Raw genomic sequence first — 19,383 nt, 5'->3', positions numbered from 1 at the left:
GGCAGTCTTTGATGTCACCTCCTAGGTGATATTTTAATTATTATGGTTAGGGACTGGGCTAGAAGAGGACGAGGGGTGGGAGGTACCAGATGGGGAACCCCCAAGGGGAGCCCCAAAGGAGGAAGGCTTGGAGCCCAGGGATTGGTGGTGGTGACAGTGGGACACTGAGGAGGGGTCAGAGGGAGACTGGGGAGAGGAATGGTTGAATGCTGAAGAGGCAACAGGCTTTAGTGAGCAAAGGGAGCCTGTGACAGGGAGCAGCTCAGACTCAGAGGCTGAAGAAGATGGGGGGAGGTCCTCTGTTGTCTCCACAAACACACAGGTTGATGCGTAGGGTGGGGAGGGGCAGAGATTACAGGTTCCCCAAGGTAGTTTGAAGCTGCTTGAGAAACATTCAGCAGAAAATGAGACCTAGAGGAAGTAAAAGGCAGGGACCATCAGTCATGGCAACTGTCCTATAGTGGCAAGTCCTGTTGGGAGGTATTGCTAAGCTATATGCCATTTTCTTAAATAAAGAATTAACTACACTGCTTAATTCTGCATCATTTTACTTACCTGCATCTGAACAAGCTCTGACAGTTATAAATCATTATCGCTTTTTCAATATTACCTGTAATCCTTATACAGTTCAGCAGGTCTTATGCTGGCTTGACGATCATTAGGAAAAGCTACCAATGCATTGTTCAATTTTTTTTTTATCCGGTGGGCATGCATTTGTGTCCGATCTGATTTAAGAAGTGCCACTGGAGCAACATCAGTGGGTTGTTCCACCTTCCTAGCTACAAATACTCCCACTTCATTGGAAATCTGTGGTGTTATACCTTAGTCAGAATTTAAATAAAAATAAATTATATGTGTATCAGATATCATATTTATTCCCTTGAATTGCAGAAAACTCAATTCCTAAAACATTTTTTTCCTAAAAATGAAGGACTACATTCCTAGACTAGTTTTATAAGTGTGCTTATACGAGTTATTATATAGGGACAGCTCAGGACATTTTGCTGCCTGAAGCTAGGAACATGATGACAACCCTCCCATTCCACACTGAGAAGCTGACTGGACTGTGACAGGTGAAGAAGAAGAAGAAGAAGAAGAAGAAGAAGAAGAAGAAGAAGAGTTTGGATTTGATATCCCGCTTTTCACTACCCGAAGGAGTCTCAAAGCGGCTAACATTTTACTTCAACACTGCCATCCAGATAATGTCCTCTGCACCTCAGGTAGGAAACTAGCTTAGGAGTACAGGGCAGGGCAGGAAGGATACACAGCTCTATCACCCAGCAAAGAAAAATTGAAGGAACAGACAAACTGCATCCCAGCATGTGCCACCAGAGGCAATCACACAGCACATCAGCAAAATGACCAGGGAAGAGCAAAGTGATCTCTCCCAAAGTGTGCACATTTGCTCATTCATCCAAAGTCAGTGTGGGCAACCTTTAGCCCTCCAGGGACTCCTGAAGTACAACTCCCTTCAGCCACAGCCAATGGCCAGGAAGGATTTGAGTTGTAGTTTAGCAGCATCTAGAGAGCCACAGTTTCCTCATACCTCATACCTGTGTTAATCCATGGTTTGGCTTAGCATTACATTTGAAAGGGGGGAATGGCGGAGATCAAAGACCACGCACATTCTGAATACAACAGGTATGAGTTACCTGACAGAACTCTCAAATTGCTCTTTAAAAGCCTCCATTCAAGCTCAAGAAAAGAGTTTGTCAGTTAGGCCTGGTCACTTCTCCACTGGGGCAGGTGTAATGTGCTGGTGGGCAGGCAGATGGGTGGAGAGTTAGATCCACAGGTGGAGACTAATCAAACATCAACTCCTCTCAAGAAGCTTTGAGTTTCAACTAGAACACTCAAGGGGGCCCAATTCATTTTCAGGGCATACAGGAGGCTGCTCACCCATCCCTAGCCACGGGATGACACGTGACTAACTTGCTCCTTCACCAATTAATTATCAGAGCATTTGAACCAATTACCATGCCAAAGTCACCAAATACTACCAGTTCTAACATTTCAGCCTCTGTCTACCATTTGTCTGAATTATCCCATAAAAGAACTGACAGAAATGTAATTCCAAACACATTGAAATTGTAGCATCTTTTTCTTACTAACTTACCAAGGTTGGGTTTCAGAACCACTTCACTGGTTACAGAGTTGCACACACCAGAAAAAATTAAGTATATCTGATGGAAAGGTTTGATCTTCAGTGCTGGTAAGCCATCTTTTTTTGCCACTGGACCAATGATATCTATCACCTGCTTCACGGTGAAGGTTCCTACGTGACGTGGAATAAATGAAAATAAAATATCCTAAAGACAAAAATAAATAAATACAGATGTTTAGGCATTTTAAAATATTACATCATGCTCACTCATTGTTTCTTTAAAAAAAAACCAGCATATTAAATGCCCAGCATTCAAATAAATAGTTTTCATTTCTTAAACTTTAGTAAAATTCTCTTAAACATCCCTATCCAACTACTTAGGCTTCACAGTCTGTTGACTTCTTCATACACTATACAGCAAGCATGGTTCCTTACAATGTACTTGAAGAATACAATTCTGTAACCATTTACCCAGGAATAAGACCAGTGAACTTGACAGGATTTGCATCTGAGTAGATGTGTAGAGGCTGTACTTTAAGTGTATAAACAAGAATTGGGAGAGAGAAGTTGAGGAAACAGAGGCCAATGGTTGCCAATGAGCAGAAGGATAAGAGAGGCTCAGGTGGCAGTGAGAAAGTTTGTGTGTGTTGCTAAAATGGCTCAGTAAAAGGATTCAGCAAAGGCGGGTTCTCACAAAAGGCCAAGAACATGGTATTTTGAAGATAAATAACTACAAAGAAGAAGGCATCAAGATAGGAGTGGAGTTTGGCAGCAGATTAGGTAGACAAAATAGAAGAGGAAGAGGAAATAAGGGAAGATACAACCAGATATATGTGGCTTTAGAAATAAGGAAGAGAAGTTGATGTGGAGCTTGGCAGGCAACCAATGTAAGGAAGAAGGGTAATGACTGCTAATAGAATAGAATAATAAGCTGTAACAGGTGCATTCTCATTATATACTCATGGAGGGTTATGGATGAATGGATGGGTTGAAAGAAGGTGGTTATGATAGTTAGTTTTAGCCAGAGAGAGGAGAATGTTTCTCATCTATGTACGTAAGAGTAAAAGGTGCTTCTTGTGGATAAGAGATGGATAAAGTAACAATTCTGTAACTGCTTTGAAGCAGGAAGACAAGAGAAGTAAAAAAGAGTAAAATTTCATGCATCTCAAAAACAGTCTCTCAATGACAAGGGAGTGTCATTATACAGTACATCTTTAGGCGCCAGGCGAAAATGTTCTGCTTCAATTAGACCTTTGGCTGATTAATATTCTACAGCTTTTTTAATCTGCTTGTAGGGGGGAGCGTTCTTGTTTTGTTTTTGTTCTATTTATTTGTGCTTTTATCTTGTATTTTTGTCTTGTGAACCGCCTTGAGCTCTTTGGATGAGGGGTGGAATATAAATTTAGTAAATAAATACTTTAAAAGCAAGCTCTATTTTTTGTTTTATTTTAAGTAACAATCATCAATGCATGCCATCATTACAGTAATACTGCTTTAAGCAGCAACTTAAATTTATGTTATTGTACTATGCAACACTTCACAATATAAAGCACTTTGAAAGTTAACTACATATATGCCGTGTAAGATGAAAGAAAAATACAAAGATATTACCTGTGTAGACTTTGCTTTTACTTTTCCCTTTTCAGGACAAATATTATAATGTGCAATCTTACGAAAAGCAAATGTTACCGGAAGAATATCGCATTCATTTTTGAGCGTGCAAACAATATCTGTATGTTCACCCATGTAACACTCCACAAAATTAACAACTGGTCCTGGTATGAATGTCAGAATGACTGGAAGCCCTGAGCCTATCAAGCCCAACTCAACCTGATGACGATTCTTTTCTGTAAAAAGCATTGAGATAAAAGGATATGCTATCATTTACAGTGGAAAGACGGACAATATAGCAACCAATTTACTTATAGATAATGAAAGACTGTCTTCATATAATTTGCCCCCGTTTTATATGATTAAGTCATACATGTATCAATGTACAGTCTGCTACCTCCTGAAATTTGAGGCAAGACACATTGTATGATAAATGCACATAAAATGCCCAATTGTAATCACACTTTTTTTTATAAAAAAAAAGGTGGCGCAAAATCATCATAAAACCCCAGCCACTAACAGCACATGCCTAGCTTCCAAAAGTCATTGCTTTCTGAACATACATGGGCTCAAAATTTGATGAGTATCCAGGATAGAAAAGTGTCTTTGTTGTGGGCAGCCACAAAGCATGAGAGATTGGTGAAAACACCTGGGGAAATTCCACATATTATTACAGACCCCAAACGTATGAGTCAGATTTCTGCAGGATAACCAGCCCTTCAGCCAGAAATCAGTGGCACTGAAGTAAGGAAGTGGAAAACCTATCAGGTTCTGGAGGTCTGCCTTGTCATGCTAAACCTAACCAGAAGTCCTTACATGGTAAGAATAATGTATGGTGTCATTACTGCATGCTGGTACCTAGCAGCTACTACACCTTCTGCAGCCAGCACAAAATTAATTGAGCTCTCTCAGTCATCCCTAAGAAGTCAACAAAGGAGGAGAGATAGCAAGGAATGCCTGATCCCTGACATGCAGGGGGGCACGGAAGGTGCTGAGACCCTGAATGATTCAACATGTGCACAGAGATTCCTCCTCAGCCCTACCTGAGCCTTCTCTCAGAAAATGCCAAGGAGATCCTTTCTTGGAGTGAAACATTTTTGGTGAGATGGCCTTCATCACAGCAAAACATGGCAGAGGCACAGGCACTCTCTCTCAGCCATCTTGCTCTGAGGAAGCACGCCCTTGGCCCTTTCTCCGAGTGAGGCTCAAGCAGGGAAGAGGTAGAGGTGGAAAGCCTTGCCTCTTCAGGGAGCTAACCAGCCCAAGAATGGAGTGAGTGGAGGACCAGGGCACTAACTTGCTGTTGCTTCACTCTTGCCACCTAAAACAAGCTTCAAGGTATATAATTCACACCTTCTTATTACATGCAGAGGTGGGAGATTTCCAATTAATTTAGGTATTCAAATTATAGATTATTTTATGCAAAGCCCATTACCCTTCCTGGAAATTTATAGAGGGGAAAGTACAGTTCTAATCCCATTCCATTTATTCGATATTTATAAATGCCATACCACCTGTAGGTCTGTCACCACCAGACACTGCTTCCAAGAAGTCGTTTTTGCCTCCTATAGCTTCAAATTTCAGAAAGAGAGCATAATCTTGCCTTGGTGGAGTTTTGCCAAGGTCCCCCCTGTCCCTTTTCACCATTCTGAAAAATTCACAATTACATTTATGTTTTTAAAGAGGCCGGGAGAATATATGCTGTTAATGTCTTAACAAGTTTAAACAGAAAAATTAGAGCAATTAAGGTTTCTTATGCAACATCAATATAGCAACACTAATTAATGGGGTGTTTCTACAGGGTCATTACCTCACTCACTGTGCAGGATAATAAATACTTGGTTCTTGACTTCTCACTTGTCACTATGCTAAGAATGTTCCCTATGTACCAACTTCCAAATCATCTAAATATACAACTCTTTTCATAACGGTCCATGTGAATTGATACCACTCCCCTGCCCATTCAGCCTAGTTGCTGCTGTCACAACCATTAAGCCTGCATAGCTTCCAATAATTCCAACTGCACCTCTTGTATTACACTTCCCCCCCCCAATAGCAGGCTCTGGCCTCAGCTAGCCAACTGAGACAAGAAGTGATTGGTCTCCAGACAGGGTATACCCTTTCCTGTCACCCACTGCAGTTGAAAGAGGGCATTCATACCCCATATTGTCTTTGAAAACAGAAACCTTTCCCATAACTAGGAGAGCAGTTAGTCAAAATAAGTTAATTACAAAAGTCAGAGGACTGCTTTTTCAGCTATGAATGAATCCTATATCAAAAAGAGAGGGATGTATCATATTTGGGGTCAATTTCTAGTAATTTTAATCTCATTCATATATATACCGGTATATATGTTGTGTACTGCCCTGAGATCTACACGTAAGGGGCAGTATACAAATCTAATAAATATTATCATTAAGTTCACATTCCATGCATACTTTGGGCTAAAACAAATAGAGATCATCATTTTCTGATCAGGCTGTAGTGTTCCTTCATTGGGAATGCAGGCAATCAGAGTAGAAACATCTTGTTCTGCTTTTCCATCAGTGCAATGTAAATCTTTTAAAACAGCATTAGTACTCTTCTGAATATCTGTGCCCTGTAAGACAAAGTGAGGTATAAAATATATTAAAAGCCACTCAGCTTTCTCGGTTGTTAATGTGCTGGTCTTTTCAGACAAAAAAAAGCAGAAAAACATTATGCATATTGAATAAGCCTAGATTGTATTATATAGAAAAGCAATAAAAATAAAATATCACAGTCTAACACTGAAAGAGTGGCAAGGAAAAACTGCCATTATTTGAAAGAAACTTGTCCCTAGCACTAGATCACTTCTAGTTTGTATTTACTGGACATATGTGGTATTATATAGCTTTAAAAAAAGTAAGAACTTTCAACAGAATTATTATGCCCTAGCAAATATGCATCTTTATGACAGATGGAGTATGTGGGGTTGGAAGGCCCTTACACTGCAGGAACCCTGAGAGGATGCAGTTTGTGCTCACACAAAAAGATGCATAACAATTTCCACATGGAGTCCTTTGGTATGTTCACAATGCTGCAGTAAAATTGTTTTTCCTCTGGTACCTTTCATAGCCCTTTCCCCCATAGCTGTTCACAGCAGCAGACTTCATTTCATTTCACCAGGGGGTGTTGACAGGCAGGGATGCGTTTATCCTATGCAAAGGTGTTCACACTTTGGTTGGAGATAAATTAGGAGTGACTTAAGGACCCCAATTGGTGTGAAGCTGGTTTATTTATTACTTATTTATTGCATTTCTATCCCGCTTTTTTCTCCAGAGAGCTCAAGGTGGCATACAAGGTTCTCCCCATCCTCATTTAATCCCCACAAAACTTTGATCTCCCAGGTTATAGTCCAACACTAACCACTACACCACACTGGTTCTCCAACACACGTGTTGAGAAACAACACATCAAACAGTAATAACAAAGTACAGACTATATGTCCATTTTAGATGACATCACATGAACATCAATGCAAAGTCCAACACAGGAAACATATTAAGTCCAACACAGGAAACACGAGTGTGAACACAGGCCTTGTTGACAGAGGCCAAGCCACACAGCGTAAGAGTAATGGGAAGGGTTTGGTTCTATCACAACATTAGGCCCAAATGCAGCGCTGTATTTTGCCACACACAAGTGTTTTATTTATTCTTTCTTCCTTTCAACTTAATGATCACTTCCCATAAAACACCCTGAAGCTATTTAACAATAAACACACATATTAGAAACCATGTCAAGTCCAATACAGATAAGAATAAAAATGTCCACTTAAAAGGCTTTAGAAGGAAAGTAGGTCTTCAATAGACACCAAAAAGATAACAGAAATGGTAACTGGTAGGAGTTCCAAAGGGTAGGTGCCACCACACCTAATACCAACATTGTATAGAATAACAATATAACAATAACATTATAATCTGATGAGATTATATCTTCAAGAGCCACAGTCATCAGTTGGGCACATAAGGGTGAGATGGTATACTACTACTACTATTTACCCACCTTTCAGAGATGGCACACATTTGCAATGCACATTCTGCTTCTTGTTCATACTACATTGTGACACAATGCTGTGAGAGCTGGTGTCAGGTCTATCCCTGCCCTTGGTAACAGGTGTCTGCAGAACCCCAGATGGTCTCTTGTCCCTAGCAGGCAAGTTACTCAAAGAATTCCATTGCCATCTTGCACCCCAGGACTCCACTCTCTTTTACTGTATCTGCCTTTTCTCCCTTCTTCCTCAGTCTCTCATATTGTATATTCCACCCCACCCCATCTTTCCTTATACAGTTCTTCTGCTGATGCCCCTTGTACAGTTCCCTTTCCTGTTAGCTTTTTCACCCTTCTCTCTTTCTGGCGAGCCACTAAGGATGGCAGCCCCAGACCCTTCTGTCCTATTCCTCTTTCTCCTTCTTGCGAGAAACTGAGCCACGTCTTTTCCCTCTACCTACTTCTTCTTGTTCCCTCATAAATCTCTCCTCGTCCTCCAGAGCACCCTGGTTTCTCTGGTTCTATGTTTTTTCCTCTGTCAATTCCATCCCCTTCCATCTTCTTCCCTGTGAGACCTGGCTCAAGCACTCCCACATGCTGACCTCGATGCTCTTTGTATCCTTCCACCCGCACAGTTGGAAGAGATACATATAGATAAGAAAAACACACAATATTGACCGAAAGAAAAACTCTCTTCTGCAAGACTACAACTATGGAAGGGAAACCCTGCTAAAAACAGACAGAAAAGCAGGAGTAAAGTCATCAGGTTTCCTTACATTTGAAAAGCTTTAAAAAATAATAATTCAAAAAAGGTTTCCTTACCATCTCTCCACCAACAGCATTATCTTGCAGGACTGCCACCCAATCCATGGGCTCTGGGCTTTTATTATGAAGAACAACTTCTTCAGTCTTGGTGGTTCCAAAATAGACACATCCAAAATTGATACATTTTATTTTGTTTGATGGAGGCACACCCAGAAGCTCAAGAATTTGCTCCACTATATTGGCTTTGATGATTACCTGAGCTTTGGGCCGTCCCTGCAATTTCACACTTTTGAGTAAACAACAGGTAAGAAGGAACAAAAGGGGAAAATGTGAACAGATAAGAACTGTGTTACAATAGTGTATTAATCTTATGAACTCATTATTTTACTAGAGCATTTATACAACACACATATTTACAGCTGAAACTTATAGAAGCTGCCTCGCAGAACTGACCGGGAAACTCCGAGACCAGAGGGATGACGCGGTGGAGAAAGAATGGAAGATATTTAAGGACTATTTGAAATTTTATGTAAAGATAAAGGTCTAAGAAAAGAGCAGATAGAATGGATAGGCTACAGATTTGAAATGTTAAGAATAAGTAGATTAGGAAAATAGGTTTAAGCAAGAAAGATTTATGATGTTGGTTGAATAAGTTAGAAATTATGATTTAGTATGAGGTTATGAAATTACTATAGATGTAATATAGTGAACGCAGAAGCAGAGGATGTGAGGAAGTCACCAATACAATGTAAAAGATATTGGAAGTGAAATTTAGATATATTAGTGTTGTTGTTTATGTTTTTGTTGTTGTTGTTGGAAGTGTGTATTTTTGTTGGTGTGTTATTTTTTGTATTTTGGTATTTGAAAATAAAAAAATTATGAAAAAAAGAAACTTATAGAAGCTGCCTATTTCTACTATTCCAAGCTGGGTTGAAAGACAGATTATTTTATTGGGAGACTAATGGTGGAATCTGCCTATGTCACTAATATATTAAACATATTTACAGCTTCAGTGCTTCCTGTCAGAGTAGACAGTGGTATCAGTGTCACACAACATTCTGAGCAGAAGGAAGACTGCAACTTACATGGCTGTCTCATTAATTGTTCTGGGTACATCTGTACAAATCTCCATATTAATCAACTGTTCTGATTGGGGTTCCACCACTCCACTGGTAGGTGCGATCAAAATGGAAACATTTCCTTTGTATTTTATAGCAAACGTACCTACAAAATATATAAGCATATTGTGCATTGCATGTAAAATTAACTATTTCCACTCTGATACATGGTAGCACAAAATGTGGGCAGAGATGCACTTTACTTCCACACCTATCTCCACATAGCAGTGGGCATTATCCTTCTACTTGTGTAAACAATGACAGAAGAGAAAGAGAGTTCTTTCCAGAGGAGATAGCATTCTAAACCTAAGCTCATACAGAACTTGATTACCATTGAACCTACTGACTCAGCATCAGGATTTTATCTCATTTTTTAGCAGCTCTTTTTTCTGTCACACAATATATTTTTTTTAAGTAGTACTACCAGCTCTTGAAAGATAAAATCCTGGTGCCAAGCCAAGGCCCAAAGGCAGAGTCCACAGAAAATACTCTGTCTAAGTCAGCCTTTCTCGATGTTGGGTCCCCAGATGTTATTTGACTACAACTAATTCATGGATCACTGCCTTGTCGTGGCGAAGGGGCTTGAATTACTCAGGGAAGCTATGAGCTATGCCGTGCAGGGCCACCCAAGATGGACAGGTCATAGTGGAGAGTTTGGACCAAACGTGATCCACCTGGAGGAGGAACTGGCAACCCACTCCAGTATCCCTGCCAAGAAAACTCCATGGACAAAGATAACAGGCATATAAAAGATATGACGCTGGAAGATGAGCCCCTCAGGTCGGAAGGCGTCCAACATGCTACTGGGGAAGAGCGGAGGACAAGTACAAGTAGATCCAAAGCTGATGAAGCGGCTGGGCCAAAGCCGAAAGGACACTCAGTTGCGGATATGCCTGGAAGCGAAAGGAAAGTCCAATGCTGTAAAGAAAAGTATTGCATAGGAACCTGGAATGTAAGAACCATGAACCTTGGTAAGCTGGATGTGGTCAAAAATGAGATGGCAAGAATAAACATTGACATCCTAGGCATCAGTGAACTAAAATGGACGGGAATGGGCGAATTCAGTTCAGATGACTATCATATCTACTACTGCGGGCAGGAATCCCGTAAAAGAAATGGAGTGGCCCTCATAGTCAACAAAAGAGTGGCGAAAGCTGTACTGGGATGCAATTTCAAAAATGATAGGTTGATCTCGATACGAATCCAAGGCAGACCTTTTAACATCACAGTAATCCAAGTTTATGCACCAACTTCCAGTGCTGAAGAAACTGAAATTGACCAATTCTATGAAGACTTACAACACCTTATAGAAATGACACCAAAGAAGGATGTTCTTCTCATTATAGGGGATTGGAATGCTAAAGTAGGGAGTCAAGAGATAAAAGGAACAACTGGCAAGTTTGGCCTTGGAGTTCAAAATGAAGCAGGGCAAAGGCTAATAGAGTTCTGTCAGGAGAACAAGCTGGTCATCACAAACACTCTTTTCCAACAACACAAGAGACGACTCTACACATGGACATCACCAGATGGGCGACATCGAAATCAGATTGATTATATTCTCTGCAGCCAAAGATGGAGAAGCTCTATACACTCAGCAAAAACAAGACCTGGAGCTGACTGTGGCTCTGATCATCAGCTTCTTATAGCAAAATTCCAGCTTAAACTGAAGAAAGTAGGAAAAACCACTGGGCCAGTAAGATACAATCTAAATCAAATTCCTTATGAATACACAGTTGAAGTGAAAAACAGGTTTAAGGACTTAGATTTGGTGGATAGAGTGCCTGAAGAACTGTGGGTGGAGGCTCGTAACATTATACAGGAGGCAGCAACGAAAACCATCCCAATGAAAAAGAAATGCAAGAAAGCAAAGTGGCTGTCCAATGAGGCCTTAAAAATAGCGGGGGAGAGAAGGCAAGCAAAATGCGAGGGAGATAGTGAAAGATACAGGAAATTGAATGCAGATTTCCAAAGAATAGCAAGGAGAGACAAGAGGGCCTTTCTAAACGAGCAATGCAAAGAAATAGAGGAAAATAACAGAATGGGAAAAACCAGAGATCTGTTCAAGAAAATTGGAGATATGAAAGGAACATTTCGTACAAAGATTAACATAATTAAGGACAAAAGTGGAAAGGACCTAACAGAAGCAGAAGACATCAAGAAGAGGTGGCAAGAATACACAGAGGAACTATACCAGAAAGATATAGAGGTCTCATACACCCCAGGTAGTGTGGTTGCTGACCTTGAGCCAGACATCCTGGAGAGTGAAGTCAAATGGGCCTTAGAAAGCCTCGCTAACAACAAGGCCAGTGGAAGTGATGATATTCCAGCTGAACTATTTAAAATCCTAAAAGATGATGCTGTTAAGGTGCTACACTCAATATGCCAACAAGTTTGGAAAACTCAGCAGTGGCCAGAGGATTGGAGAAGATCAGTTTACATCCCAATCCCAAAGAAGGGCAGTGCCAAAGAATGCTCTAACTACCGCACAATTGCACTCATTTCACACGCTAGCAAGGTTATGCTTAAAATTCTACAAGGCAGGCTTAAGCAGTACGTGGACCGAGAACTCCCAGAAGTGCAAGCTGGATTTCGAAGGGGCAGAGGAACCAGAGACCAAATTGCAAACATGCGCTGGATTATGGAGAAAGCTAGAGAGTTCCAGAAAAACATCTACTTCTGCTTCATTGACTACGCAAAAGCATTTGACTCTGTCGACCACAGCAAACTATGGAAAGTTCTTAAAGAAATGGGAGTGCCGGATCACCTCATCTGTCTCCTGAGAAATCTCTATTTGGGACAAGAAGCTACAGTTAGAACTGGATATGGAATAACTGATTGGTTCAAAATTGGGAAAGGAGTACGACAAGGCTGTATATTGTCTCCCGGCTTATTTAACTTATATGCAGAATTCATCATGCGAAAGGCTGGGCTGGATGAATCCCAAACCGGAATTAAGACTGCCGGAAAAAATATCAACAACCTCAGATATGCTGATGATACAACCTTGATGGCAGAAAGTGAGGAGGAATTGAAGAACCTTTTAATGAGGGTAAAAGAGGAGAGCGCAAAATATGGTCTGAAGCTCAACATCAAAAAAACTAAGATCATGGCCACTGGTCCCATCACCTCCTGGCAAATAGAAGGGGAAAAAATGGAGGCAGTGAGAGATTTCACTTTCTTGGGTTCCATGATCACTGCAGATGGTGACAGCAGTCACGAAATTAGAAGACGCCTGCTTCTTCGGAGAAAAGCAATGACAAACCTAGACAGCATCTTAAAAAGCAAAGACATCACCTTGCCAACAAAGGTCCGTATAGTTAAAGCTATGGTTTTCCCAGTAGTAATGTACGGAAGTGAGAGCTGGACCATCAAGAAGGCTGATCGCCGAAGAATTGATGCTTTTGAATTATGGTGCTGGAGGAGACTCTTGAGAGTCCCATGGACTGCAAGAAGATCAAACCTATCCATTCTCAAGGAAATCAGCCCTGAGTGCTCACTAGAAGGACAGATCCTGAAGTTGAGGCTCCAGTACTTTGGCCACCTCATGAGAAGAGAAGACTCCCTGGAAAAGACCCTGATGTTGGGAAAGATGGAGGGCACAAGGAGAAGGGGACGACAAAGGATGAGATGGTTGGACAGTGTTCTCGAAGCTACTAACATGAGTTTGGCCAAACTGCGGGAGGCAGTGAAGGATAGGCGTGCCTGGCGTGCTCTGGTCCATGGGGTCACGAAGAGTCGGACACGACTGAACGACTGAACAACAACAACAACAATTCTAACTAGCAGGACTAGTGATGAGGGATGATTGGAGTTGTAGTCCAACAACATCTGGAGACCCAATGTTGAGAAATGCTGGTCTAAGCCAAACAGCTACAGCATAGGCTAACAAAACTTCTGGTCCCAAGCATGTCCTCAGGTACATGACTTCCAGGCAGCACAAAGAAACCTAACACAATCCAAACTCCAACTGTGCCACACACTGTGGATGACATCCAATGTACTGCAAGCAGATGTCCATTTGTGCAACAGGGCTTCTCTTTCCACACTGCCTGTCCACACTCCCAAAATCTGCTCTCTTCTCTTCCAGGTTGTAAAAAACCTCAGGAGCAGGTCTTACAGTCATTCAACAGGCTGGAAGAGAAGAGATACTAGAATCCCCATTGTGCAATGAAACTGGATGCCACCCAATGTCACAAAAGTGTGACAAACCTATGTCACAAGAACTAAAAACACATAACTCAAGTGAGCACAGCTTTAAACACTCCAAATCACAAATACTTCACATAATTAAGAACTCTTAGAGAGCAGAAAACTCCAGAACAATCCCAAACCTCCTCCCTCAGGCTGCTGACAACATTACTCCATCAGCACCAGCCTTTACATTCCATCTGCCTAACATGCTGAAAGTAAGTCCATTGGTGGAATCCCCACCAGCTAACCCCAGCAGAAACCCCCAAAACCGGGCATTCAGAGGGATCCTAAGTCAGTTTTACAGCTGTTGCCAGAAGACATAGATCTCAAACCAGACCTGATCACTGTGCTTGCCCAGAGCTGGTGCAAAGATCAGGCCCAGTCATATTGCCCTTCACTTTCCACACTGTGAACGGCAGGGCTGTGAATGTGGCAAGAGCTCCACAGAACCACCACAGCAGGAGGTTTGGATTGCACCCTTAGCCACAGACTGCAAGACAAATCACAAGCATGGCGTGTGGAAGCAGCAATTTGAATTCTGCCCAGTGGTGTATGTACACATACCTATTTCTCTGTCTTCACTATCCCGAAATACTATGACATGCTCCCAAAATTTTAAAAATTAATGGAAAATGAGGAAGGAGAGAAAAACCATTTTTGCTACCCTTTTCTAGCAACATGTGACACCATCTAGGGCAGTAGCTTTCCCAGAAGTTGATAACCCTAGTTTGGAGTGTCTAAGAACTGTGAGACAAAATGAATATTTCAATATATACTATAGTTAGGAAACCCATCAATATACCATAACAGAAAAGAAATCTGGTGTAATTTGCTACACAGAAAATATTTACCTGGAGATGATCCATAGTTAGTAATTTTTAGATTTTTATTAATTACGTTACTGTTTGCAATCACTGTGCCAAAATCTATCTCAGGTTCAATTTCTAGGCAGCAGCATGGGATTAATCTGGAAAACAATTGCACTTTTAATTGGCTTTCTGACATTACTTTGTTGACTGCATTTTTTTAAAGAAAGCTTTCCTCCCATTTTCAACACACAGAGAATTTAATTATGTAATCTAATTTAGCAGCAACATCAGCAAACATAAGAGGTTTATTAAAATGTCATTTTGCTTTCTTAATTATTGGAACTTAAGGACAATTTAATCACATTGAGTTGCAACTATATATTTAATTAGCTCTAACGTCTTTGTTTCATCAAATTATAAATTCTTAAAAATGGATCTGGTCTACTCATGCTTAAGAAAAAAACACTGATCACAATTTAATATACAATGAGTACACTGGAATACCCCAACAATTTTATAGCATTATAAAAGTTTCAATATTATATGAGCTCATGATGACTGCAGTAAGAGACATTCAGTACAAGAAAGTAAGAGGAAAAAAATAAAATCACAGTAAGAACAGTATGATTTGGGCTGAAAATTCCATATGCACATTCCTGAAAACAAGCACCGCTGAGACTCAGTAGAACTTACCGGGTACTTCTAAGTAAACATGGATTGGTTCACATTACAAATCATGACAAATTTTCCATAGAATGTGCCCCTTATATAACCTAGCAACAAAACATCACTGAGTCCTAAACCTCGCTGTTTTAATACATTTTGGTAAAGAGCTAACAAAATAAAATGGAAAGATTAAAAATCTAGTGGCAGCCACGAATAAGGATAGGAAATTGGCCAGAGTTAAACCTTGAGGGTGCTCCATGAACCATTTATTCTGGAGGTGAATGTTTCCTTTATAGCCCAAAGCACTTTATACTATAGGGTGGTTTAACTACCTGGTCAACTTTAGTGACTTCATTTATACTACTGATACATAGAGTTGCCTCTGAAGACAGTTCAAAACTGCAGTTTGTTCAGAATATAGCTGCTAGTCTGATAATTAGAACTCAAAATTAGGAACATATTATGGTGGTGCTTTGCTAACAGCACTGGCTCCCTACTTCATTTCTAGGCCCAATTCAAAGTGCTAGCTTTGACCTTTAGAGCTTGGTAGATCTTCACAGCTTGGTAGATCCAGCCAGCATGGAAGAAAAGCAGGACACAAGTGAAATAGTACAAATACAAAATACAAAAAATATACAAATATAAATACAAAAAGCAGCACAGTAAAGGGTTGATAGCACTGCAGCCTGGGTCAAAACTCATCATTGAACTGGTAGGGCCGCTCCTGCAACAGCAGCATAATACCTAAGGACGTCACTATCATACATGATAGACTCCCTGCCCCTAGACCAGAACAGTATCACTAGCTTCTGCTCATGGAGTGATACTAGCATCACTCCACCAGTACAGAGTTCCCTATTCCACTGAGAGGGCAGGTGAATTGTAGCCCCAAAATATAGCACTATGGGGCAGGGTGGGCTGAGGCAAAACAGGGCCTACTGGATCCTAAGACAGCTCCACTAACACCCCTTGACAGCAGCAGGCCCAATCACTAAGTCAGCTCCAAGGTGGCATAGAGCATAATTTTGCTTGCCCCCCTCCCACTTTCCGGCCCTAACTAAGTGAGCAATGCAAATGTGTTGGTGGTTCTTACTGCTGGACACGGGTTTGGATTGTGCTATTTATTAATGCATTTAAAAAGTTTTAAAAGCACTAATCTAGTAATAAACATCAGTCAAGTGGCAACCCTATGTCACAAAGAGTAAAAATGGAGCATTATCATTTTAATAAAATAAATAACCCATGCAAGCTGTTCTTAGGGCTAGGAGAGAAATGTCTACTGGCATCAGTTTAAGTTTTCCTCTCAGAGCACCGGGGGGGGGGCAGTGTTGGATTTTTTGTCAGAATCATGGTCTTCATCCTGTTTACACACCCACACCTACAGCTATTCCCCCCCAAAAAAACTATGGACATTAATTGATTACAAGCAATTAGTATGTAGCTTGGCCCTTAAGGCCACTTCACACATAACAATTTTAAGTCACAGTAATCATATGGAGGAAATTTCACCTTGTTTTAACAAAAGTTAACTAGTGGAGCAATACGTTGAAATGCCATACCCTATTAGAGGAATCTCAACTATCTTTTTTCCTATGTGAAGGAGTAGCCTGTCCTGGAGGTTTATCTCTTTATCAGGATGATATTCCACGGTGGCTGTTATGTGAAGCCCAGAAGCAACAGAGTTCTTTTGCTTTTCCACAATTAGTTTGAACTGCAAAAGAAGAAGAAGAAGAAGAAGAAGAAGAAGAAGAAGAAGAAGAAGAAGAAATAAACCATTTGATTTCCAATTCAACTGTCATTTGATTTCAGCAGGATTATATATTCATTGCCCATCCATGAAACACATTTTGCTGGAAGCCGCCAGAGAGGCTGCAGCAACCCAGTCAGATTGGGGTGGGCATATAAATAATAAAATTATTATTTATATGCCCACCCCAATACAATACAAAGAAATTGTCTTAATACAAAGAAATGTCTTAATACAAAGAAATTTCAGAAATAGACTGGAAAGAGAAGTGGCTGAATTACAACTAATCACCAAACTGAACAAAGACATTGGATTTTTATCTCATTATACATAACAAAGCTATCTTTAGCCATCTCACCACTTGCCTTTCCCTGCAAGACTAATTACAGCCTTTAGAGTCGTCAACAGGTTTTCCACACCTATCAGCTGATCACCCATTCCCACCACCCTTCTGAGTAATACCCCTCCCCACTCCCCCACTATATTTAAGGATCTGGTGACTTCTGTTTCAGTGTATCTGAAGAAGTGTGCATGCACACGAAAGCTCATACCAGGAACAAACTCAGTTGGTCTCTAAGGTGCTACTAGAAAGAATTTTCGATTTTGTTTTTAATAAAATTATTGTTATTTTTATTATTATTGACAAGTGATGGGCTTTGATTCAAAACACTATTCAGTAACTCTCCAGTAGTAAACGCTCTGCCTCTGGATTTGTTTGTTTGTTTGTTTTTTTAACTTCCATTTGATCTGCCAAGATTTACATTGTTACGAACTTGGGGAGGGGTGTTCTGTAATTTTTTGGCAACAAGTGAAGCAGCAAAGGGGAATGGAGGGAGGAGAAACTGCAGGCTGGGGACGTGGGCACTACTAACAGTAGCATCAGAAGGAGGTGCGTTGCGAAGGGTGCAAACAGGGGCGTCGCTAGGGGGGGGGCGCTGGGGGCGGTACGCCCCCGAGCGACAGGGGCCACAAGCGGCGGGTGGGGGCGACAAGCGGCGGGTGGGGGCGACAAGCGGCGCCCCTCCCGCCACTCCCCAGGCAACGCCGGTCACCCCGGGAGCAGCAGCGCTGCACGGATGGGGTGCTCCCTCGGCCGTGCGCTGTTGCTCCCGGGGCGACAGGAGCGAGCGGCGGCGCATGGGGGTGACAAGCGGCAGCCCCTCCCGCCATTCCCAAGCGCTGCCGCTCCCTCCGTCACCCCAGGAGCAACAGCGCACGGCCGAGGCAGCACCCCGTCCGTGCAGCGCTGCTGCTCCCAGGGTGACCGGCAGCGTGGGGAGTGGCAGGAGGGGCCGGCGCTTGTCAGCCCCACGCGCTGCCGCTGGCTCCGTCCCCCCGGGAGCAGCAGCGCACGGTGTGTGCGGTGCTGCTGCTCCTGGGGCAACGGAGCGAACGGCGGCACGTGGGGGTGACAAGAGGCAGCCCCTCCCACCATTCCCACGCGCTGCCGCTCCATCCGTCACCCTGGGAGCGGCAGCGCACGGCCCGACGACGGAGTGCGCCTGCGCGCGCAGGCGCACTCTGTCATCGGATCGCCGCTTCCACAGCCTCCTTTTGAGCCGGAGAGCTTAAAAGCGAGCTCTTCGGCTTAAAAGAGGGCTGCAGAAGCGGCGCCGGCACCCCCGGAAACGCCCTGGGGGCGGAGCGTCATGACGTCACAATGTGATGTCACGACGCCCCGCCCCCGGGGCGTTTCCTTTGCCGCCCCGGGTACCGCGGAGCCTTACTCCGCCACTGGGTGCAAAGGATCATTTTTAAAGGGAAAGGCGGAGGTTTCAAGGGCCAGTTCTCAGCCTGCCCCCGCCCGCCCCCCCCCCCACTGATTCCTGCCCTCCGGGCCTCCCCACCTGAGGTCGTTCCGGAGGCATTAAGCGAAGAAGGCAGCTGTGAGACTGCAGGTTCTGGATGCTCAGCAAGGCCCGGTAGCGCCCTCCGGGCACCGCGTCCACGAAGCGCACCTCGGACGGCGTAATGCGCACCCCGGCTACGTGCCACGAGGCTGCGGGGGCCTCCATGATCCTTGCGCACCCGCCAGCGGCGGCAGCGCCCTCCCGTTCGCCGCCCCGGGAACTCATGGCAGCCTTCTGCCCAAACCAGCGCCCAGCCAGGAGCGTCCCTGTCTCCAAGGCGACTCGAGCTTCCTTCCGCAAGCCGCAGCTTGGGAACGGTCACCTAGCAACGGGACTGGCGCTGTTGATTGGAGGCGAGGCTTCGAGCGAACCTTTCCGGAGCCTGTGGCGGAAGCTTCCTAGCTTACCATAGAGAGAAGGCAGTGTAGAGTGGAGTCGTGCTGAGGTTTACCCAGCAAAGGAGTGGGTCAAGTCAGAAATGCAAAGATGACTTTATTATGGCAGTGGCCAC

The 19,383-nt window shown here is 42.8% G+C and overlaps 1 protein-coding gene across 1 annotated transcript in view; it reads right to left on the bottom strand.

The window, feature by feature from the left end:
- CFAP47 (cilia and flagella associated protein 47) overlaps positions 1-19,049 on the bottom strand; it is a 186,097-nt gene extending 167,048 nt beyond the window's left edge. Inside the window, exons 1-10 of the mRNA XM_033146380.1 lie at positions 18,870-19,049; positions 16,835-16,986; positions 14,652-14,767; positions 9,577-9,715; positions 8,549-8,777; positions 6,154-6,314; positions 5,227-5,363; positions 3,716-3,951; positions 2,117-2,309; positions 611-821 (exon numbers count right to left, since the gene is read on the bottom strand). Coding sequence (XP_033002271.1) covers positions 611-821; positions 2,117-2,309; positions 3,716-3,951; positions 5,227-5,363; positions 6,154-6,314; positions 8,549-8,777; positions 9,577-9,715; positions 14,652-14,767; positions 16,835-16,986; positions 18,870-19,037 — 1,742 coding nt within the window. The 5' untranslated portion in view covers positions 19,038-19,049. The remainder of the gene's footprint in view (positions 1-610; positions 822-2,116; positions 2,310-3,715; positions 3,952-5,226; positions 5,364-6,153; positions 6,315-8,548; positions 8,778-9,576; positions 9,716-14,651; positions 14,768-16,834; positions 16,987-18,869) is intronic.
- Between the last annotated feature and the right edge of the window lie 334 nt (positions 19,050-19,383).

The sequence above is a fragment of the Lacerta agilis genome, chromosome 4, assembly GCF_009819535.1.
Source record: "Lacerta agilis isolate rLacAgi1 chromosome 4, rLacAgi1.pri, whole genome shotgun sequence".
In the NCBI taxonomy this organism is placed as follows: Eukaryota; Metazoa; Chordata; class Lepidosauria; order Squamata; family Lacertidae; genus Lacerta; species Lacerta agilis.
This window is presented reverse-complemented; position numbering and strand designations above follow the sequence as displayed.